Below are 20239 nucleotides of genomic sequence, written 5' to 3' on the forward strand. Positions count from 1 at the left end.
CAGAAATTCACAATGGATGGAATAGGCTTCTTCAAGGACTTTTTTGCCAAGCGTACGCCACTGTGCACTAGATATCGGAATTTTGGTCTCCACGTTCCATCGGTAACATCTACGGTGCCGTAGTCAACGAGTTTTTCACGCACTTGCATATTATGAACTTCCACTGGTAAATAGAATACGTTAATGAATTTCACTACCCTACCTGCGTCTCTAAATGTCACTTTCACTACCGTCCAATTATTGGTAGATGAATTTTATTTCACCGGGGTATTGTTCAAACAGTTTCGTCATCGTTCGCAGTCGCACTAGTTTCAAATAAACACATCTTCCATTTGTCGGAATCTTTATTGCCGAGATTTCGTAGACGTTAAGGTTAAACTGTTCATATATAAATTCATGAACGTCCATTGCACAAGGCTTTGCGAGCCAGACGCAAAGCTTATCAGTTTGGTATTTCCTAGAATCATATCTCTCCTTTTACTTTTCATTAAATAACCCTAATACAGTTCTAGGTTGTTGTTTTTTTTTTATTATTTATTTATTTTGTTTTACCTCGCGTCTTGTAACTCTTGGATAATTTGCGAAGATGGGGATGAATGATGAAATTGATGAATGGACATTCACAAACAACTATGCCCTAGCGGGATTCGAACCTGGGACCCTTGGCGTCGCAGCGTGATGTGCTGACCACTCGGCCACATGGTCCGGCAGTTCTAGGTTCTTGTCCCATTACTCATTTGCTCCCTTCTCGGAATCTAACGGTACATGTATTACGTTGTTCTCACGTCAGCTAAACAGCGAGGAACGAACCATCCTGGCAGGTACTCGCGCACGGACTGGTGTGGAGCGTTTATGACCCACCAACCGGCGGCTGGGAAACAATGAATCAGTGATCAGTTAAATTCTCTTCGACTGACATCGGGTATTTCCGAGTCACAAGGCACCAAAAGATCCTGGCGTGACGAAACAAATGAACGTGTGATACACAGCATGATGCCAAACGTACTGTAAAACATTAGGGGGGGGAGTTGATCAGCGCCGTTACTGGATAGAAGTTGTACAATAATACACAAACAAGCCAATAAAAACAACGTCGTAACGGGAGAGCGATGTTACCTCTAAAGCTTTCACTTCGCAACTGAGGTGGTTGGCATTCAACGAGGCACACACTCCCCGAAGCGATTGGTGGACAGATAAAGCTATGTGGCAAAAAGTAGTTCAGCCGCCAGTTGGGCCTGCGATCAGTGTAGAACAAGGCGGCCCACAGGGAGAGACACTTATCCTAAAATATGTATCGAAATCCAAATGGTCAAGTACATACGAATACAATAAAAACACTGTTGCATGCAAACTGATTATATTATGTACCAGTTTATATAATGATACACTTTCCACAGTAGTAAACACTCTCTGCAAGGTTATACTACAATATAAAAACGTCAACAATAGATAAATGTCTTGAATGTTGGTGACTTATTGTCAAGCTTTGATTGTTATGTCGCATGGACCAGAATACTGTGGAAGAATTCGTAGGAAAGAACTCATAGGCTTTCGTCCTCAAATTGCTTGTTAATTTCTTCCAAAGCGTCCTTTATTACACCAGCGTTCTCTTCTGTCCATTGAACCCTCACCTTGTCTCTTGAAAGCTCTTCGACAATCTCTTCTTCTTCAGAACCAAATTCTCCTTTGTGATCGTCGTAAAGTTTCATCGCCTGCAGACAAAGTAAGGTCTAATTAGGAACTGGAACATATCTATTATACACAAGATAGCCCTGTTTCAGGCTGGGCGCCCCCAGTAATAGGAATATCAAAGATACTTATTACGATAATATGATTTTCTCGGATTTTGGGTGGAATGAAAACGTTCCTACTGTGTGCCACTAGCCTCACAGTAATTCAAGTCCCTATCATTACCATGATTCAGGACACTTTTGAATCCAGATACGTTCCTCCAGAAGGGGGATACCAATCTTCACGGGGAGGGAATGTCAGGGGCAGCGAATTGTAACATCAATAAAATCAACACTAATATTTCAAAATTCCCCTTACTTCTGACATGTAATTAAATAATGTTTAAATTTAGATAAGACTGCACAAGCACGTCACCACCATACCACAGCAAATTGTTCATTGGCTAACCGTTGAAATATCTGCAAAAAGTTGACATTCGCTGCGACAATTGAAATTCACATTACACCATCCCCTGCACGTGCATATGATTGAGTTTCCGTGAAAATGAATATTTATTACATATTCCTAGTTTGCAAACCGAACACTGTTATAATGTATTCATTCTTTTGACTTTTAATTATAAGTCTTTTATGGCGAAAAAGTCACAAAAAGTACGTTCTACGTTAAATTAAAGTGGATGAAAGAAAAGGTGAACATGGTTGCCAAATTTCTAAACTACTGTCCGAATGCTCTGGCATGTTATTGATTTTTTTGGGAAGTGGGGGACTTTTTTATCCCCCTCCCCCCCGGTCCACCTCGTGAATTCATCACTGATTCAGGAACAATTGATTTCGAAGCAACCACAAGAGATTTCTTTCTTTCTGACCTAATTCAAATTTGTTCTAAGTCACTTTATGATTAGATAGAATAATCAGGACTGAAGTTGGATCCGAGCCACTGTGCAATCTGCCTCCATCGGGGATCGAACACTGCACGCGTTGATTACAAGGCAACAGTGTTTCGATCGGAAAGAAATATTAAATGTAATTTTACCTCTGAGTGAAAAAAAATAATTCAAAAAACAGAATTTGAAATTTCCTCATACTAAGTTACTCAAGATTGTTGTTTATGCATGCCAATTGCATTTAGATTTACTCTAGGGTATAGGAGGGGGCATGTTCACTTCCCTAGGTAAAATGTCCCAGTACGCTTTGAACGCCACCTTACTTCAAACAAAGTTCAGAAAGGTCAGTTTCCGTCTGACAACCATATGTCAAGTCCATGTTGAGCTCAAAATATCCTCCCCTCAAACCTTTCCCACCAATAGCGTTCGTATAAGGCACTGTCCACGTGGATTAAATTAGATGTTGCCAATTCAGCTTCGGTATACATTTCTTAACGTGAAGTTGCAGTTGCCTTATCTTTGCTCGGTTGTGTTGTGCTTTTTTTCTTTTTTTTTTTTTTACAATGTGGAGGCCTTGAGAATATAACGTCGCAGTGAATGTGACAAGAGCGCTTTCCAGAAAAAAGACTTGTGCTGGCTCGAAACCAGATACGAGACCGGACGGTTTCCTCTCGAGCTGTGCCAAAGATACCGAACTGGCGTTCGAATGAGGACTGTAACTATTGCCGGATCTACAAGCCGCAAAACCCCACAGTGCAGGGGGTCCCGGAGACAAGTAAAGGTAGGTAAGTAGAGGGGGGCCTTTGATAATAGTTTACGGGAGGACATGATTTGTAGATCCGGCATTGGCTGTAACCATAATGTTGTACATCAGAATCAACAGTGGCTCCACAGACTGAATACCTGAAAGTCTAATCTATGCTCTATGGTAGATTTTGCTGTACAGTTAATTTTAAATGGTGGATGGGAAGAAAGGATATTATTACTCCATTTATGCACATGTCATCAACGTATTACGTCGAGACTTCCTTGCCACCAATGGGGTCTCTTCGAATGCCTATGCCTAGTGGTTACGCCTTGTAATAAAGGGTTTGTCAAGGCACATAGTGGTTCTGTTTCCACTTTCAACTCTAGGTCCTGTCTCGATTAGCCTATATGTGCAAAAAGGGGCTTAAATACAAACTCATACTAAAACCTTACCATCAAATTTGCCGATCATCCTGAAGGTGAAATATATAATCCTGAAATGTTATGCCACCATGCTTACAACATGCTTTTTCTTAACTATAAGGTAAACTACAATCATTTATGTCGCTTACCGTACACCTAATGCTTTGGAAGGAAAACTGCGAAGATACCGAGATAGCACGAAAAATTTTGGCAAGCTTGATGTAGCTTGCTTGTAGCTTGTCAAAGCCAGTTGAATACATGATGCAAACTTGTTTCAAGCATGCAGCTTTCGGTGACTTGATTCAAGCCTGTTGTAAGCTTACAGCAAGCCTGTTCGCTTTACATGAAAAGCTTGTTTGAAGCTTAAAGAAAGCTTACTGTGCTATCTGGGTAGGGAAGGGTTAAATGACAATCAACAAATGGAGAGAATCTATCATTAATCTAAAAGAAAAAGAAACAGAAAAAAAATCATACCTTCTGCAGATATTCCTCTGTATTGATACGCACAATGGAAGATGTAAACATATCTATCCACAATGTAGGGTGGTCAGCGTACCTGGCAAAGAATAACACGTATCAGTGTGTTCCTTTTGACTGCAGGCTGCGCGGCATGTCGCGGATGCCGCCATTTTCGACTCGTGACGTCCTGCTTATTTTTAAGATAATTTTTTTTACCATGCAAATATATATATTGCATAACGAGTACTAAAGTTTGTTTTAAGAGTTGTTCCAAGTGTTGGCCAACTGCATTCTCGGCACTTTTTGATGACATTTTGTGACATGCAAAAGTTCCTCTTTTGTAATTATTTCAAGTTCTGTTCGTACGTACATTGTCTTTCAGTTTATATATAATGTGGAGATTGCTTCTATAGACTCTACTTTTTAGGGTTCCCCACAAATAATAGTCACTTAGTTCCGCTCTCAGTGCTGTAGAAACACTGCCTGGGTAAATTTCACCCAACGCGCGGTCATATGTTTCAGTTTGATATTCCAACATGTTATTTTTTTTCCTCGTCTTATCAAATGTGTAATTCAATTCAAATGTTAAAAACTAATAAAATGATATTAATCAATGAAGATATTATTAATTGCGTGCCTTAAAACAATTACAATTTGGACTAGAGAAGTATTTATTTATCTGTTTCTTTTATTTTACCCAGGGCGCGTTCTTACTGTATGACAGGAAACGCTCTTCTTGTTTTTTCTCTCTCATATTTTCTCAACTTCATATTTGCGTATTGAAATAAAAATGTTCAAACTTAATGAAATTATGTTATTCCTTGAAGATAATATTTTTTACATGCTTCGAAACAAGTGAAATTCGGAATTAAGAAGCATTTCTCTTCTGAATATTTTTTATCCAGCACGCGTCCTGCAGGGGTTAACAATGGCAAGAAAACAACTTGCAAACAGAAGAAATACGCTAATCAAAATTTCATCAAAAGATGCCGGAAATGTGTGAATGCAGTTGGCCACCACTTTGAACAACTCTTATAACACAGGTTAGTACTCGTTATGTAAGATAAATTTGCATGCTAAATATGTGTGCTTAAAAATATGCGGGACGTCACGGGTCGAAAATGCCGAAATACGCGCCATGCCACGCTGTCTGCAGTCATGTGCTATCTCGGCCCAAAGACAAAATAAATGATTGAACTGAAAACTAATCGTAATTTGAAAGTATGTCAAAGCACGAAACTTAATAATACAAAAAAGGTGTCAATATGTATCACTGTTTTATGTAATAAAACCATGAATGAGAGCCCCGTGGCTATCGCAACACGCTGTACCAATGTACCAAGCTAGTTATAGATTTCTGTGTTCGGGTCGAGAATATAATCTGTTTTCCCCGTACTTTGGTCAAATGTTACCATTATCCGTATACGCTCTCATATTTTAAAATACCATTCGAAAATAGTAAATCGAAGGTAGAGGTTTCAGGTTCGAAACCTGATCTGGCATAGATATATCATTGTGTTTATCCTATCTTCATTTCCTTTTCGTTGCGATTATTTCAAGAATTATATGACATACACAATAACAAGCACAGAAAATATAAGCACATGGTAGAACTTCGTAGTGGAATTTTGAAATTCCTTTGCGGTTGGTCACGTGAGTACTCGAAAATTAATGTCCAGAAGAAGGGCAATTGGGTGTTTTGGTTTTATAGCTCTAGTTGCTTTTCCTCTCCATATATTACAATTATGTACATTTATATGAAAACAGTCCGTGAAATTTAAGAATATATCTCCGAATTTGGAACTCCGCATTCAAAACCTACTCAGAGAAGATATACAAATTTCAGAAGACTTTATCATGTAAATTTTTCTTAAAGCCAACTCCAAAATGAGAAGGTGGTTTCTGTGAAAAACCTTAACATAATTGAAGCCGTTAATTTAAACAGATGCTGCAATTAAAACCAATATTGAATTTCCAATCATGATTACTGTAAATTATGACTGTGCACCCTTCTTACATCTCCAAAAGTACCATTATACAAGTGTAGACATTATGCTAAGTTTACCGTGACTGGAGCAGCAAATATGTTTCTATACAAACTGCTTAATACTGTAAATAACCTAATTCTTCTTCTTCTTTTATATGACCCTATCAACGTTTATATCATGTTGACTTTGGTCAGCGTTTCTGTTATTGTAATTCTTCCGTGTTCGGTAGATTAGATTGTCTCATTCCACCAGTAACACAGATGAAATCAATTATATAAACAACTTAAACAATGGCTGGGTGTGACACTTGGATACACCTGCACTACACCTAGTGTCAAAAAGTGCAGGGAACTCGACATAGACTGTTTGTACGATTTGAATGTTTGTTTGTTTTGCACCTGTGTATTTTTGTGCGTAACACTCAATTGGGTATCAATGATTTCTTTTAAAAATTGTTTTTCATCACACACTCAAACATAATGTAGTTTCTATCTTGTATTAATGCTAATCTATTTTGACACATGATAGTAATTCTTCTCTGAAAAAGAAAGACTCCAGCCTATTTGTCACTACAGCATAAATGTTAAGCAATAAAAATTGAATGAAAAAATATAAATATGCTGACCAAGGCAGTAATTTATTTTATTAAAAACATAAACTAAACGTAACGTTTCAACCTTCTAGCAAGGTCTTCATCAGACTCTGTATCAAGTACAAAAGTAACAAGATACCAAAAACAGGGCATTATATACACAAAACATTACTCCCTCCAGACTAATAGAAAGTTGTTTTGGAACTTTCTCGCAGGTGGCTTTCACTATACTTTCACCTAAAAGGCGAAAAATATATACTTCCATATAGAATGTGGATTGGGCTTTATATATCACGCTCTTTTTCCTTCATTTTCTTTCTTCTCTCCTCTTTCTCTCTTGTCCTTTCCACTCTTTCTAACACTTTCTTCCATTCTTTGTTTAACTTCAGTCCCCCATTCCAGTTCATTGTGTCTTCTTCACCTTTCTTCTCTATTTCCTTGGCTTCCTTCCATTTTCTCACTAGCATTCTCTTCTCCCTTCCTATCTGCTTAGCCTCATCCCACTCTATGTCATGTCCTGTTTCTCTCGTGTGTTTAAATATCGCATTTCTCTCTCTCTTAAGTCGTACATCATCCCTATGTTGTTTCAACCTATCTTTCAGTCTCTTTTTCGTTTCTCCTATGTACACACTCTGACATTCTTTACATTTTACTTCGTAGATAATCCCTTCCTCTTCCTCTTCTCTGTTTTCCTTTTTCTTGTTTGCATTCTTCGCTATTCCTAAGATGCTTCTCCCTCCCTTCCTGTAAGTTTTAAAAGAGGAAGGGGAGAATTGGAAGAGAAAGAAAAAGATGAAGAGAAAGAAAAAGAGAGGTGGTTTGGAATAAGGAGTATGGGGGAGCCCACAGAAAAGATATGCAAAGTGCTTAGGAAAGCGGGCATTAAAACTTACAGGAAGGGAGGGAGAAGCATCTTAGGAATAGCGAAGAATGCAAACAAGAAAAAGGAAAACAGAGAAGAGGAAGAGGAAGGGATTATCTACGAAGTAAAATGTAAAGAATGTCAGAGTGTGTACATAGGAGAAACGAAAAAGAGACTGAAAGATAGGTTGAAACAACATAGGGATGATGTACGACTTAAGAGAGAGAGAAATGCGATATTTAAACACACGAGAGAAACAGGACATGACATAGAGTGGGATGAGGCTAAGCAGATAGGAAGGGAGAAGAGAATGCTAGTGAGAAAATGGAAGGAAGCCAAGGAAATAGAGAAGAAAGGTGAAGAAGACACAATGAACTGGAATGGGGGACTGAAGTTAAACAAAGAATGGAAGAAAGTGTTAGAAAGAGTGGAAAGGACAAGAGAGAAAGAGGAGAGAAGAAAGAAAATGAAGGAAAAAGAGCGTGATATATAAAGCCCAATCCACATTCTATATGGAAGTATATATTTTTCGCCTTTTAGGTGAAAGTATAGTGAAAGCCACCTGCGAGAAAGTTCCAAAACAACTTTCTATTAGTCTGGAGGGAGTAATGTTTTGTGTATATAATGCCCTGTTTTTGGTATCTTGTTACTTTTGTACTTGATACAGAGTCTGATGAAGACCTTGCTAGAAGGTTGAAACGTTACGTTTAGTTTATGTTTTTAATAAAATAAATTACTGCCTTGGTCAGCATATTTATATTTTTTCATAATAATGGAAACAAGGCTTAATAGTGTTATAAAAATTGAATGTAGTGTTAAAGAAAACGGCTATTTAAAATACCAAGGACTAAAGGAATAGGGGAGCATATTACCTCCTTCAATTTTTGGATGGGGTTACTGTATCCAACTAAATCCTTCAATCCGAATTGTACCCATTGCAACGCTTCCAAAAATTTTGATGAGCAGAAGATACTGTCATTCAGAGAATCTCGTTTTTTGTAGCTAAACGCAGAAACAAAAAGGTTATCTTATCTACGTCATCTCCCTATCCAAAAGAATTCAAAGTATCGTGAATCTATTATAACTACTCCATTTTGGTTATAGCGTATCATGCCAAAGGCGTGACTCGAACTCAGGACTCTTAGAGTCATAACTCGATAGACTAATCACTTCATAAGGAGGCCCGGTCGAAGAAACTGGAAAGAGCTTTCTACAAGCACTCACCGGCAATCGGCAATCTTCAGCGGATGAAAAATCCGCTGATACGAAATCGTATGAAACAAGAATAAGTAAACGCAGGTTTATGCTTAAGCACCGTTTGCGACAGACGCGCACTCCCCAACGGTTTTAACGATCGAAATTCGAATCCACCATAAATAGCTCGAGAGATCATTTCTCAATCCCAGTTGTACTTAGAAATTTATCGCGTGAACAGTCCCTGCCTCCACGTTATGGGCTGATTATCGATTGATAGGTAAAGCGTATGAAGGGGAATGGTGCGCTTTTGAAGCGTTATCGTCACATCTAGATCTACAGGTATTCGAACATTCCATTATTCCCCTTTCTATTCTTCTTACAACCCTGCCAGACCAGTCATCCCCGAAGTGTTAATATCGAATGATTTAGTGTTTTTCTTATATCGCAGGGGCGAGCCCCTTTGCTTGTGTTAGTGTTCAATTAATTATCAGGGGTGTCACCTCATCACCTTTGCGTCCCTCTTTCGAAGCGAGCAAGTCGCTTCCGGCTGTCATAGCCGTAGATTACGATCCCCATAATCTACCTTAGATTTTATTTATTTATTTATTGATTTAGTTTATTTTACTTCGCGGTTTGTGCCTCTTGGCTAATTTGCAAAGATGGGGATGAGTGATGAAATGATGAAATTGATGAATGGACATTCACAGACAACCAAGCCCGAGCGGGATTCGAACCCGGGACCCTTGGCGTCGCCTACCTTAGATTTTGTACGTGGTGGAGTTTGCTTTGCTTTTCTTTCATCCATTTCCCCCCGCGAAATACATGAACACTTTTCTTCTTGTCTTTTGGCTCCGTTAGCTCGTACATCCCTCTTCCGATTAGGATATAATTGATGTCCGGTTCTTTTGGACCCTTCCCGCTACATTCATTTGAATGTTTTTACACGCATGTTTTTTTTCACTTGTTTTCTTTAGTTTTTCGTCGTTCAGGCCACCCGACGTATTTAACGCGTCTCGCTACCAAGGACGTAGCCATACAGCCTAGTGGGGCTAGACCCTACAGTCTCGCCACACCTTATGTTTTGCATGAGACAGGGCCTCACATCAAGAATGCTCAGGGCTCCACCTGCAATTCCCGTATCGGCAGCCGCCCCTTTTCCATCGCCCAATTTATCTACACATCAGTCCGCTCCAGTGACATCGTCGCACCTTCCAGGATAACAGTGCAGTCGCCGCGCGTCAACCCCAGGTTCGCAAAGATACGCCCAAACTGTACGTGTGTTCGACCCCCGTCGCTGGACCTTTCAGAACATTTCTGACGATCTCCATTAACCAATAAACGCTCACCACAGCGATTGCTAATGGAGTATACTACGTCAGTGAATAAAGAACGTTTCATAGTATTTGTTTTCTGTTCCCAGTGGCCTCACATCGTTTTCAAGCCTGTATTTCATGTAGAAAATACAAACTTATAGAGTGTACCACCACGGAACAGTGTTTTTTATGACATCGCAGAAAGACTTGCCAAACATTTTAACAAGATTTCTGACATCAACAACATTAGTTTAAAAAATGAAATGTATGAAAGAGACAGACAATTGTTTTTGGGGGCGGCACGGCCCATGTATACATCTAATATTTGATTTTTTTTTTAAAAAAAAATCCTTGTCTATTCTATATAACTTCATTATTTGTTTGACAGACACTCCACAGGTAAACCGCTCAGGTTATAGCCTACCTCTGTATATATTTTATGCCAATTTTCTTTCTTCTCGAGTGTGCCTCGATAAGTTTTTTTTTAAAAAAAACATATATATGAAACTAACGGTTCAAAGTGTGTGGACAATATGAGTGACCCAAACAATGTTCAAGAGGGACTGACCCTTTGACAGGTAATCAGCAATACGCATCCTTTTTTTCTCTCTCAACGTGTGTTTAAGAGCTTTAGTGTTCCCTGTGACGATGCCAGGGGTTCTGGGCATGAATGTTTGTGAGTGTCTATTCATTAATTTCATCATGTCATCACTCATCCCCATTTTCGCAAATTAGCCAAAAGTGGCACAAAAAAGCGAATTAAATTAAAGCAAATGAATAAACAATCAATCTTACAACCCGGCCAGACCAGTCATCCCCGAAGTGTTAATATCGAATGTTTAAGTGTTGTTCTTATTCCACAGGTGCGAGCCCCTTTGCTTGTGTTAGTTGTCCATCATTTATCTGGAATGTCACCTCATCCCTCTTGCAAAGCGAGCGAGTCGCTTCCGGCTGTCATAGCCGTAAATAACGGTTCCCTAAATCTACCTTAAAAAAATTGTACGATAGTTACTTTACTTAATTTGCATTCTTTCTCCGAAAACTTGATAAGGAAGTAAAAACCTGTTTAAAATGAGTGAAAAACAATTGAATGAAAGCCAGAGCTTCATATGTCCGTGTGTAGTTCGCTGCACTTTTGGCACTAAGTGTAGTGCAGGTGTATCCAGGTGTCAGGCTGGTGTAAGGAAACGGCATTCAACCAAGTAGGCGGGTCGAGGTATTCAAGTTCACAAGATTCAACAAATGCCTGTCAGCTGCATTAAATGTTCATTTAATTAGTTAGCACACACCACGTGACCATACACCACACACTGCACCGCTTTAGAAAGTAGTGCAAACTGTGCAGACACAAGATGAACTACTTGATACAAAATCCACGAATTAAACGAGTTGGTGTTGCACCTTGTAACGTGTAATCAACTAGACGCGTGGGAGCAGAGAGAGCCAATAAGTGCAGGGAACGGGAAAGGGCTTCTGTTTCGAAATTGGATTTGAAAAAATTATTAAAACAAATATTTGCAAAAAACAGATATTTAGAAATAGAAAAGATACAGGGTGATTCACAAGTACTAATCATGTTTTTAGCAGTTGCTTCACCTCAGAGAAATATTCACCTAAAAGCACCTTAATGCATCTAGGAAATCTGTAAATATTGAACTCCTACTTACAATGATTTCCATTTGTTAAGATTGGAAATGAGATGATTCAGCATGTTGTTCCTTCCGCAAGAATTCTTATTCGAATAAAAAAACACCGTTCTAGCTTGACGGATGGAAATTCCTTCTTTCTTGGCCAATATATGGTCCAGTACTCTGCAAAAATTAAAACTAATATTAGATAGCTTAGCTATGAAGTCATATTAGATCATTTCAATGAAATTATTTGCATTGAATTACAGTAAACGCCCCAATTATATGGAAAAACAATCATTAATATTTCATCATGTTATTAGATTTCCTCCTAGGGATTGAGGTCTGTTTGCTTCGAAGATTGAAGAAGTAAGTAAGTTTTTTGAACCAACAATTTAACTTTTGCCTCAGACTTATTTATTGATAATGCCTTGTTTCAATTACTTTGATTTTTTGAAGTTCACTTTATTCAGGTAATGCAAGCCAATTTTCCATTCCCTTGTATGAAAAGAGGAACAAAGCTTTTAAGAATAAAATGCTAAGATTTGTGTTTGGACTTGAATGAGATTAAACACAACACAGCACGCACTGACTCGCAGTGAGAGCCCAAAGTTTTCACGGTTAAAATGTCATTGCTGTGTGCGGTATTTCCACGTTCTACGTACATCTTTACTTGATTGAATAAAAAATTGTTAAAAATCTGTTTCGCAAGTATGAATTGACAATGATAATGGATTTTAAAAACAGAAACAAACAGCTATAAAACAAGACCAATATCGTACTTGTAGGACTATCCAATACTGAAAAATAGGTTTTGGAAAGATTGATAAGAACAAGACAAATTTTGAAAGTCTGAAAATCAAGAATTATGTCAAGAACATTTCTGCCTGCACCGTACTAGAATTGCACACCGATTGGACCACCCGTTTTTTATTTATAGAATTTCAAAGAGAGGGATCATTTGCAACACTTAAAAGAAAACACTTTTTTGTTCTCACGACGATAACAGTGTAAAGCACTGTCTGTCATAAAAAATGCTATAAGATTTTTGAAAGTACACTGCTGTTTGTGAAAATTGCAACACCAAAAAGGATACGTATGATTGAAATGAACTTTATACCACAGATTAGGTACATGCCAATACACAAATGATTAGGGTTACAGATTGTATATGATCTCTGACCTTGAGAATTCAGTATGGTGTGAAGCCCCCATGTGCTGCAAACATAGACTCTACACGTCGTGGCGTGGAATCAAGGAGGGCCTGGATATGTTCCTGGGGAATCTCCCTCCAAGCTGTTTGTATGCGAGTCCACAAAGCATCAACAATGGTTGCGGGAGGGCCATGACGAACAAGTTGCCGACCAACCATATCCCGGACATATTCGATGGGCGACATGTCAGGCGAACGTACAGGCCAGGGAAGCAGTGGTACCCGTCGTTCTTCGAAGACGGCTTGCACATTCCTCGCCACATGTGGTCGGGCATTGTTCTGCTGAAATATGGCATGTGGAGTTGCCTGAAGGAGGGGCACTGCCTCGGGCTCTAAAACCTCCCTGACGTAGCGGTTGCAGTAGTAGTATTGGCTATATAACCAGGGCGATAAATGAAGAGCCCCCCTCAGGCAGATTTGGCTACACTTAAAACAAGCTCAACATGCCCATATGAGCTTTTTGCTCAAGTGTGGAACCCTGTCTAATCCAAGATATTTGTAAAAATGCCCTCGGGAATTTTCTGTGAAATGAAGAGCCCCCTCAGATTGATTTGCCCACACTTACAAAAGTTGCATCAGCCAGATTTTTGTCCATAAGCTTGTTAAAAATATGCCCTTCTTGATATTGTTTTGGATGTACTTGAAATTAAGCCAAAAACCCACCTACACCCACACATATTTACTTCCGGTTTAAGTTCAATTGGATACCAGGTTCAATTTGTTTATCTAATATTATAACAATGTAATATGCAGAGACCCTCTAGAATGGCTCTGTGACTTTTTTATTTCTTACATCATATGTTTGCATGTTTCATATTGATTGATTCTCAGTATTTATGGTATTGAGATCAAAGTGATTAATGTGCACAATTCCCGACACGGTAGTATTGAACTTTTGCTTTGCATGTTTCAAGTGATTCTCCAGGCTTATATCTGTCCCAGCCTGTTATACAAAAATCAATACATAACACAGTCTAAGGTCATTGCTTTTCTAGGACATGCATGTCTGTGCAGGTATTTGTGCTAGGTCAGTGTAGATCAATATTTATTCTCTTTTTCCACTTGTAGGCCATTAGCTTTACAACCTGTCGTAGTAAGCATAGAGTTTTGATTTAAAACCCAAAAAATTTTATATAATAAACCGAGGATAAAAATTAATAATAATAATTAATAATATTAATATTAAGTATATACACTAAATATACAAAGCACACTGCTGAACCCAACTAATATTTTTTATTCAGTATAAAGTTTTGAATTGAAGCCCAGGAAATCTTATATAATAAACAACAAGAAAAATGCCAAAACAAAAATATTGTGATCAATGCAATAAAAATATATTTAGCTCTAATTGGGCCAGGCACCAAAGGAATTGTCTTCTAGACAAACGCAGAACTCCCACTAAAATATGCCCTAAATGCCATAGAAAATATAGCATGGAATATTTCACATATAAACATAAAGGTACTTGCTCCGCACAGTCATCAACATTGCCCCCACAACCATCTCCATCTGGTCTGAAAAGGAAGCATGAAGCACCTGTTAATGCTGGACCGGCAAAGCAGCCACGCTATGAACCACCTATCCATAGCAGTTTTAATGGCCAACTTAGGGATCACTATTTTAAATCAGAGCCAAGATGTGGTATTAAGAATTTTTTGAACAGTGTAAATCCTGATGTGCAGGCAATTCTAAATGCACAAAATGGCTCTTATAAGTTGTCCCTCAAATTGTTTACACAATATAAGAAACCAAATGGCACAAAATTTACACAGCCCCACATAACAGAAACTGTACCGGTATATTCAAATGCAAATTTAGACAAAATAATAAGCAGTTTGATAGATCAATTAAATATTAAACACTCTGAATTTGCAGCAAAAGAGTCTGGATGGAGCCTATGCGGTTCTCCACACAAGTTATATGTTAATATTTCTGAATTCAGCCCATTACAAGGATCTACATATCTGCCATTACCTGCCAATATTAAAAACAAACAAGCCGTGGTTAATATAGAAAATAATGATGAGAAATGCTTTTTGTGGTGTATTTTAGCTGCTTTGTTTCCAGTTTTAAGGACCCTGAGAGAATAACTTATTATAAACAATATGAACACAATTTCGATGAAGCAATGAAGGGCTTAGAATATCCAATGTCTGTTCAGAATATTGATAAATTTGAAAAAAAGGCCAGGGATATTAATGGTAAACAATTATCTATTAATATATTTATTTGTTCCACTGGCCGTGGCAATTGCTTGATAGCTCCTCTCAGAATCAGTACACTTGATGATGATTCTGCTATTCCGATTGATTTGCTCTTAATTGAAGGGGATGGCACATATCATTATACTCTGATACATAATCTTGAAGCTTTAGTCAGAACACAACTAGACAAATCCAATACAATATTCAAGTTATGCAGAAGATGTTTAACTGTATTTGATGGTAGAAAAATGGTGAATAGGGTTCGGGAAGTGAATGCAGAAATTGCTAAAAACCAGTCGGTAACGAGTCTGACTACCATGCTAAAGGTCCCGGGTTCGATCCCCGGCCGGTTCAAATCCGGGAACTTTTCTAACGGTGGAAGCGGCCCCGGCGCCCACCCAGCGTCGAATAACATGGGTACCTGGGGGAAACCCTGGGGGGTAAAGGCGGTCAGGGGCGTGATGCTGATCACATCACCTCCACTCACGACCGGATCAAGAAACTGGGGGGCGTTACCCCCACACCCCCTATACGCCTTCATGGCGTGGTGCTAAGCACAGGGGAACACTTTACCTTTACCTTTTTAAGTTAATTGAGCATCTGAAATACTGTGGCAATCATAAACCTGTTCATATGGTGATGCCAATACCAAGTGAAAATGCCAAATTCAATAAGTTTGAAGCCTTGTTGGAACACCCAGCATATATAGTCTGTGATTTTGAATCAAATCTCAAACCTCTTGTTTCTGTAGCCCAGACCCTGAGGAATCTTCAATTACATCATATCAATTACATGAACCTTCCAGCTTTTATTATGTTGTTGTACAGGATGGTGTTGTTAGTAAAGAATATTCACACATGGGACCAGATGCCATCACAAAATTTGCACATAGAATAGAAAATGAGTGCCGTGACATAGCATCTAATGTCTTATTAAAATCAAAACCCATGTTGCCTTTAACAGAGAAACAGATTGAAGATTTCAACAATGCAGAAAATGCCCGGTATGTGATTCTGAATTTTCAGATACAAATATCAAGGTGAAACACCATTCTCATACAGATGGTAAATTCTTAATGGCCCTGTGTAATAGCTGTAATATTAAGATCCAGAGACCAAAATGTGTCCCTATATTTTGCCATGGTGCATCCAATTATGATTTCCATCATTTGATCAGGTACGAGGGGTTTGACAAGCAGAATTTAAATATTTTAGCTGAAAATAATGAGAAATATATTGCTATTAGCAAAATAATTAAAGTTAATGGTGTTCCTATTCACTTAAGATTTCTTGATTCATACAGAATTCTGTTTGCTAGCCTGGCAACACTGGCCAGTCAATTATCTGATGATCAATTCAAAATCACATGTGCCTTGTTTCCAAATCAGGACCTGAAATTAATTATGCGGAAGGGTGTATATCCATATGACTATGTTACAGATTTTTCTAAATTTGATGAGTGTTCTCTGCCACCACAACAACAGTTTTACAGCAAAATCAGAGGATCTGGAATCACTGATGAAGATTATCACCATGCCCAATTGATGTGGAACAATTTAAAATGCCAGACATTTGGTGATTATCACATGGCTTATTTAAAACTTGATGTGACTCTCTTAGCTGATATACTGCAGGCATTCAGAAAATCTTCTATGCAAAATTATAAACTGGATCCAATGTATTTTTACAGTGCCCCAGGCTTAGCATGGTCTGCAATGTTTTTAAACACTAAAATGCAATTGGATCTGATCCAGGATCAGGATATGTATCTGTTTATGGAACAATGTATAAGAGGAGGCATGGTGCAATGCTCTCAGAGATATGCCAGAGCAAATAATAAATATATTCCTGATTATGATCCAGCACTGCCATCAAATTATATACTGTATGTGGATGCCAATAGCCTCTATGGTTATGCTATGATGGATAAACTGCCATATGCAGGGCTTGAGTGGGATGAAGATTTCAATATTGAAGATCTTCAGGATTTTGATCACAGTGACTATGGCCTATTCTTAGAGGTTGATCTGACAATTCCAGATGATTTACACAACAAATTTTCTGATCCGCCCCCAATTCCTGAGGTTGAGTGCTCACCTGGCTCTAAACAGAAGAAATTGATGATGACTCTGGAGCCAAAACAGGGCTATGTCATATATTACAAGAACCTCCAGTTCCTGATGAATCATGGTGTTCAAGTGACCAAAGTTGGAAAAGTTTTGAGGTTCAGGCACTCAAGATGGTTGAAGCCATATATTGATACAAACACAGAGCTTCGAACATCTGCAATGAGCCAATTTGATAAATCTTTGTTTAAATTGATGGTCAATTCTGTGTATGGCAAAACTATTGAAAATGTCAGAAAACATACCGATGTTAAAATAATTACTGACCCCAGCCTGAGCAAAAAATTGATTGCAAAGCCTAATTTTAATTATAGAAGAATTTATGATGAAAATATGGCACTCTTCAACATGAAAAAAACAAAGATTAAATTTGATAAGCCTATTTATGTAGGGGCTGTGATATTGGAATTGGCCAAATTACACATGTTAAAATTGTATTATGATGTATTGAAGCCTTTTTATAAGGATCGTGTAAAACTGATGTACATGGACACAGATAGTTTTGTTCTTGATATTCAGACAGAAGATGTTTATCAAGATATGTCACAGCCTGAATTGCTTGAATATTTTGATAGCAGTGAACATACAAGAATTCAACCCCACAACAAAAAGGTGCCTGGCAAGTTAAAAGATGAGACACTTGGTGATGTTATTGTGGTATTTGCTGGGTTAAGGGCCAAGATGTACAGCTTTGAAACATGTAGTGGTGCTGTTGCCAAAAAGGCCAAGGGCATTGGCAAAGTAACTGTAGTCCAAGAGCTTGAATTTAAAGATTATGAAGATTGTCTCAAATCCCAGAATTTAATCAGAACATCAGAATGCAGAATTCAGAGTGTGGATCACTTATTGACTACAAATGTTGTAAGAAAAGTGGCTCTGGACCCACATGATGATAAGAGATGTATTTTATCATGTGGCATACATACTCTACCATGGGGTCATTGTGATTTGAAAAATGGCAATCAATGCCCAATTACAGAGCATGATTTGAAATAAATAAACATGCCTATGAACTTATTTGGGTTTAAAAAACAAGCTATTATGGACCTGCCAACACCACAACCCCCTTCTGATATAATATCTAAACTGAGTGCTTTGTTAATTATTCATCTGAACAGCATTCTTACAGATGTTGATGATGAAACAGGTAAAATATTGTACATATTTAACAATAATTTAAATTATTACCAATTACCTGTAGGTGGTCAATTACAATTTATTACAACCCCTGAGGGTGATGTCAAAATTTCAGTAGGGAGAAATATTTACAGAATTAAGCACTCAAACATGATTTCTGGCACTGTTTATACTGTTTCTGCTGGTGACTGCTTATATATTGAGGTCCCTGGATCCTATGACAAGCTTATACCTTTTTTTATAGAATTAAGAATAAGATATTCAATAATAAATAACCACTAAAACAAAAATGCCTAATGATATATTTGGCCATACAAGACATGAAGATCACAGTGATGAGATTCTGATGCTTGATGTCAGAGTCAAGAAATTAAGAAGTGATTTACAAGCTTTACAAACCACACTCAATGCCAGTCTTCAATTAGAAATTACAAATTTACAATCACAATGCATGGACCCTCTTCTTAAAATTGACTCAGAACTCAAATTATTGCTTCAGAAATATACTGATTTGGCCACATTGGATAATTTTCAAAGTTTAGAAGAAGCTGTAGCAGCTCTTCAAGCCAAATTTAAGACCCAGGCCACCAACTCTGAGCAATTGAAACAACAATTGGAAGAGCAGATAAATAATGTCCAGACACAGCTCCAAACAATTGTCAAAAGCATAAAATCACAAGAAGATTTTGATCTAGTGATTTCCACTCTAAAGGAACAGATTCAGTCACTCCAGATACCTAATCTGGACCCTCTGAACAATGCCATAGCCGAGGTTAAAGAAAAAATTGAGACACTTGAAAATTTTATGAACAATTTGCCATCTTCTGATGCTTTGAGTGCAATAACTCGCAGTGTTGGAAACATTAAGCTGCAACTTGAAACATATGAAGATTTTGGAAAAATTCAAAGTACCATAACCCATCTTGAGGGTACAATAGCAGCAGTGCAAAGTGATTTGACAAATGCACAAGAAACTCTAGAATCCCGCCTGCCCGGTATTGTAGATACCCTTGTTAGTGTCCAGCAACAGATCACAAAACTTGAAAACCTCAACACTGAATCTGAGCTATCTCATTTTCATCACTTGATTGATGATATCCAAACAAAGCTTGAAATTTTACAACAAACAACACCCTCTCAGGCAGATATAGCCCTGCTCCAAGATGCTATGCAAAATGTGGCTGATGCTTCTGAATTAAACAATGTAAAATTGGCACTTGAATCTTTGCAGAATACTGTATCAAATCTGCCTACATCACAGGAACTTAAAAATATTAAGAGAGCTGTGAATCGCATATTGAAATCAGAAGATATCAAGAATATCCAAACAGAGATCAAACAACTCACTCAGACAGTGGCCACTCTACCAACTAATCAACATATTAATGAACTGCATGCCCTGTTTGATGATATCAGAAGACAGGTCCATGATCTTACTGCTCAAAATTCAAAATTGGCAGTTGTTGAAAATTTACAGCAAATTGTAGCTAATATCAAGCAACAGCTAGGGACCATGGAATCCAATCAAGCAAATGCTTTGTCTGTTTTTGCCACCCAGCTACAAGAAATTGTGCAACAATACAAGAAACTTATTGTGGACATAAAAATCAAGCCAGGCCATGATGATGTTGTTAGGACTATCAATGAGCACCTTGAATCTGTAACAAGTAGATTGCTCACAGCAGAAAAAGAAATAACCGGCATAATTGAAAATCCTAAACATACAGTAATTCTTGAATTGTACAGTATCCCCAACAAAGAATATGATTCACC

At 38.0% G+C, this 20239-nt stretch overlaps 1 protein-coding gene across 2 annotated transcripts in view; it reads right to left on the bottom strand.

Annotated features, from left to right (window-relative positions):
• Positions 1-1340: 1340 nt before the first annotated feature.
• LOC145986692 (aminopeptidase N-like) overlaps positions 1341-20239 on the bottom strand; it is a 133521-nt gene continuing 114622 nt past the window's right edge. For both annotated transcript variants that reach the window (XM_083121006.1, XM_083121005.1), the window contains 3 exons: positions 11824-11967; positions 4220-4301; positions 1341-1712 (listed from right to left, as the gene is read on the bottom strand). In XM_083121006.1, coding sequence (XP_082977132.1) covers positions 1542-1712; positions 4220-4301; positions 11824-11967 — 397 coding nt within the window. In that variant the 3' untranslated portion in view covers positions 1341-1541. The remainder of the gene's footprint in view (positions 1713-4219; positions 4302-11823; positions 11968-20239) is intronic.

This window comes from Lepisma saccharinum, chromosome 4 (genome assembly GCF_977018435.1).
Source record: "Lepisma saccharinum chromosome 4, izLepSacc3.1, whole genome shotgun sequence".
Classification (NCBI taxonomy): domain Eukaryota; kingdom Metazoa; phylum Arthropoda; class Insecta; order Zygentoma; family Lepismatidae; genus Lepisma; species Lepisma saccharinum.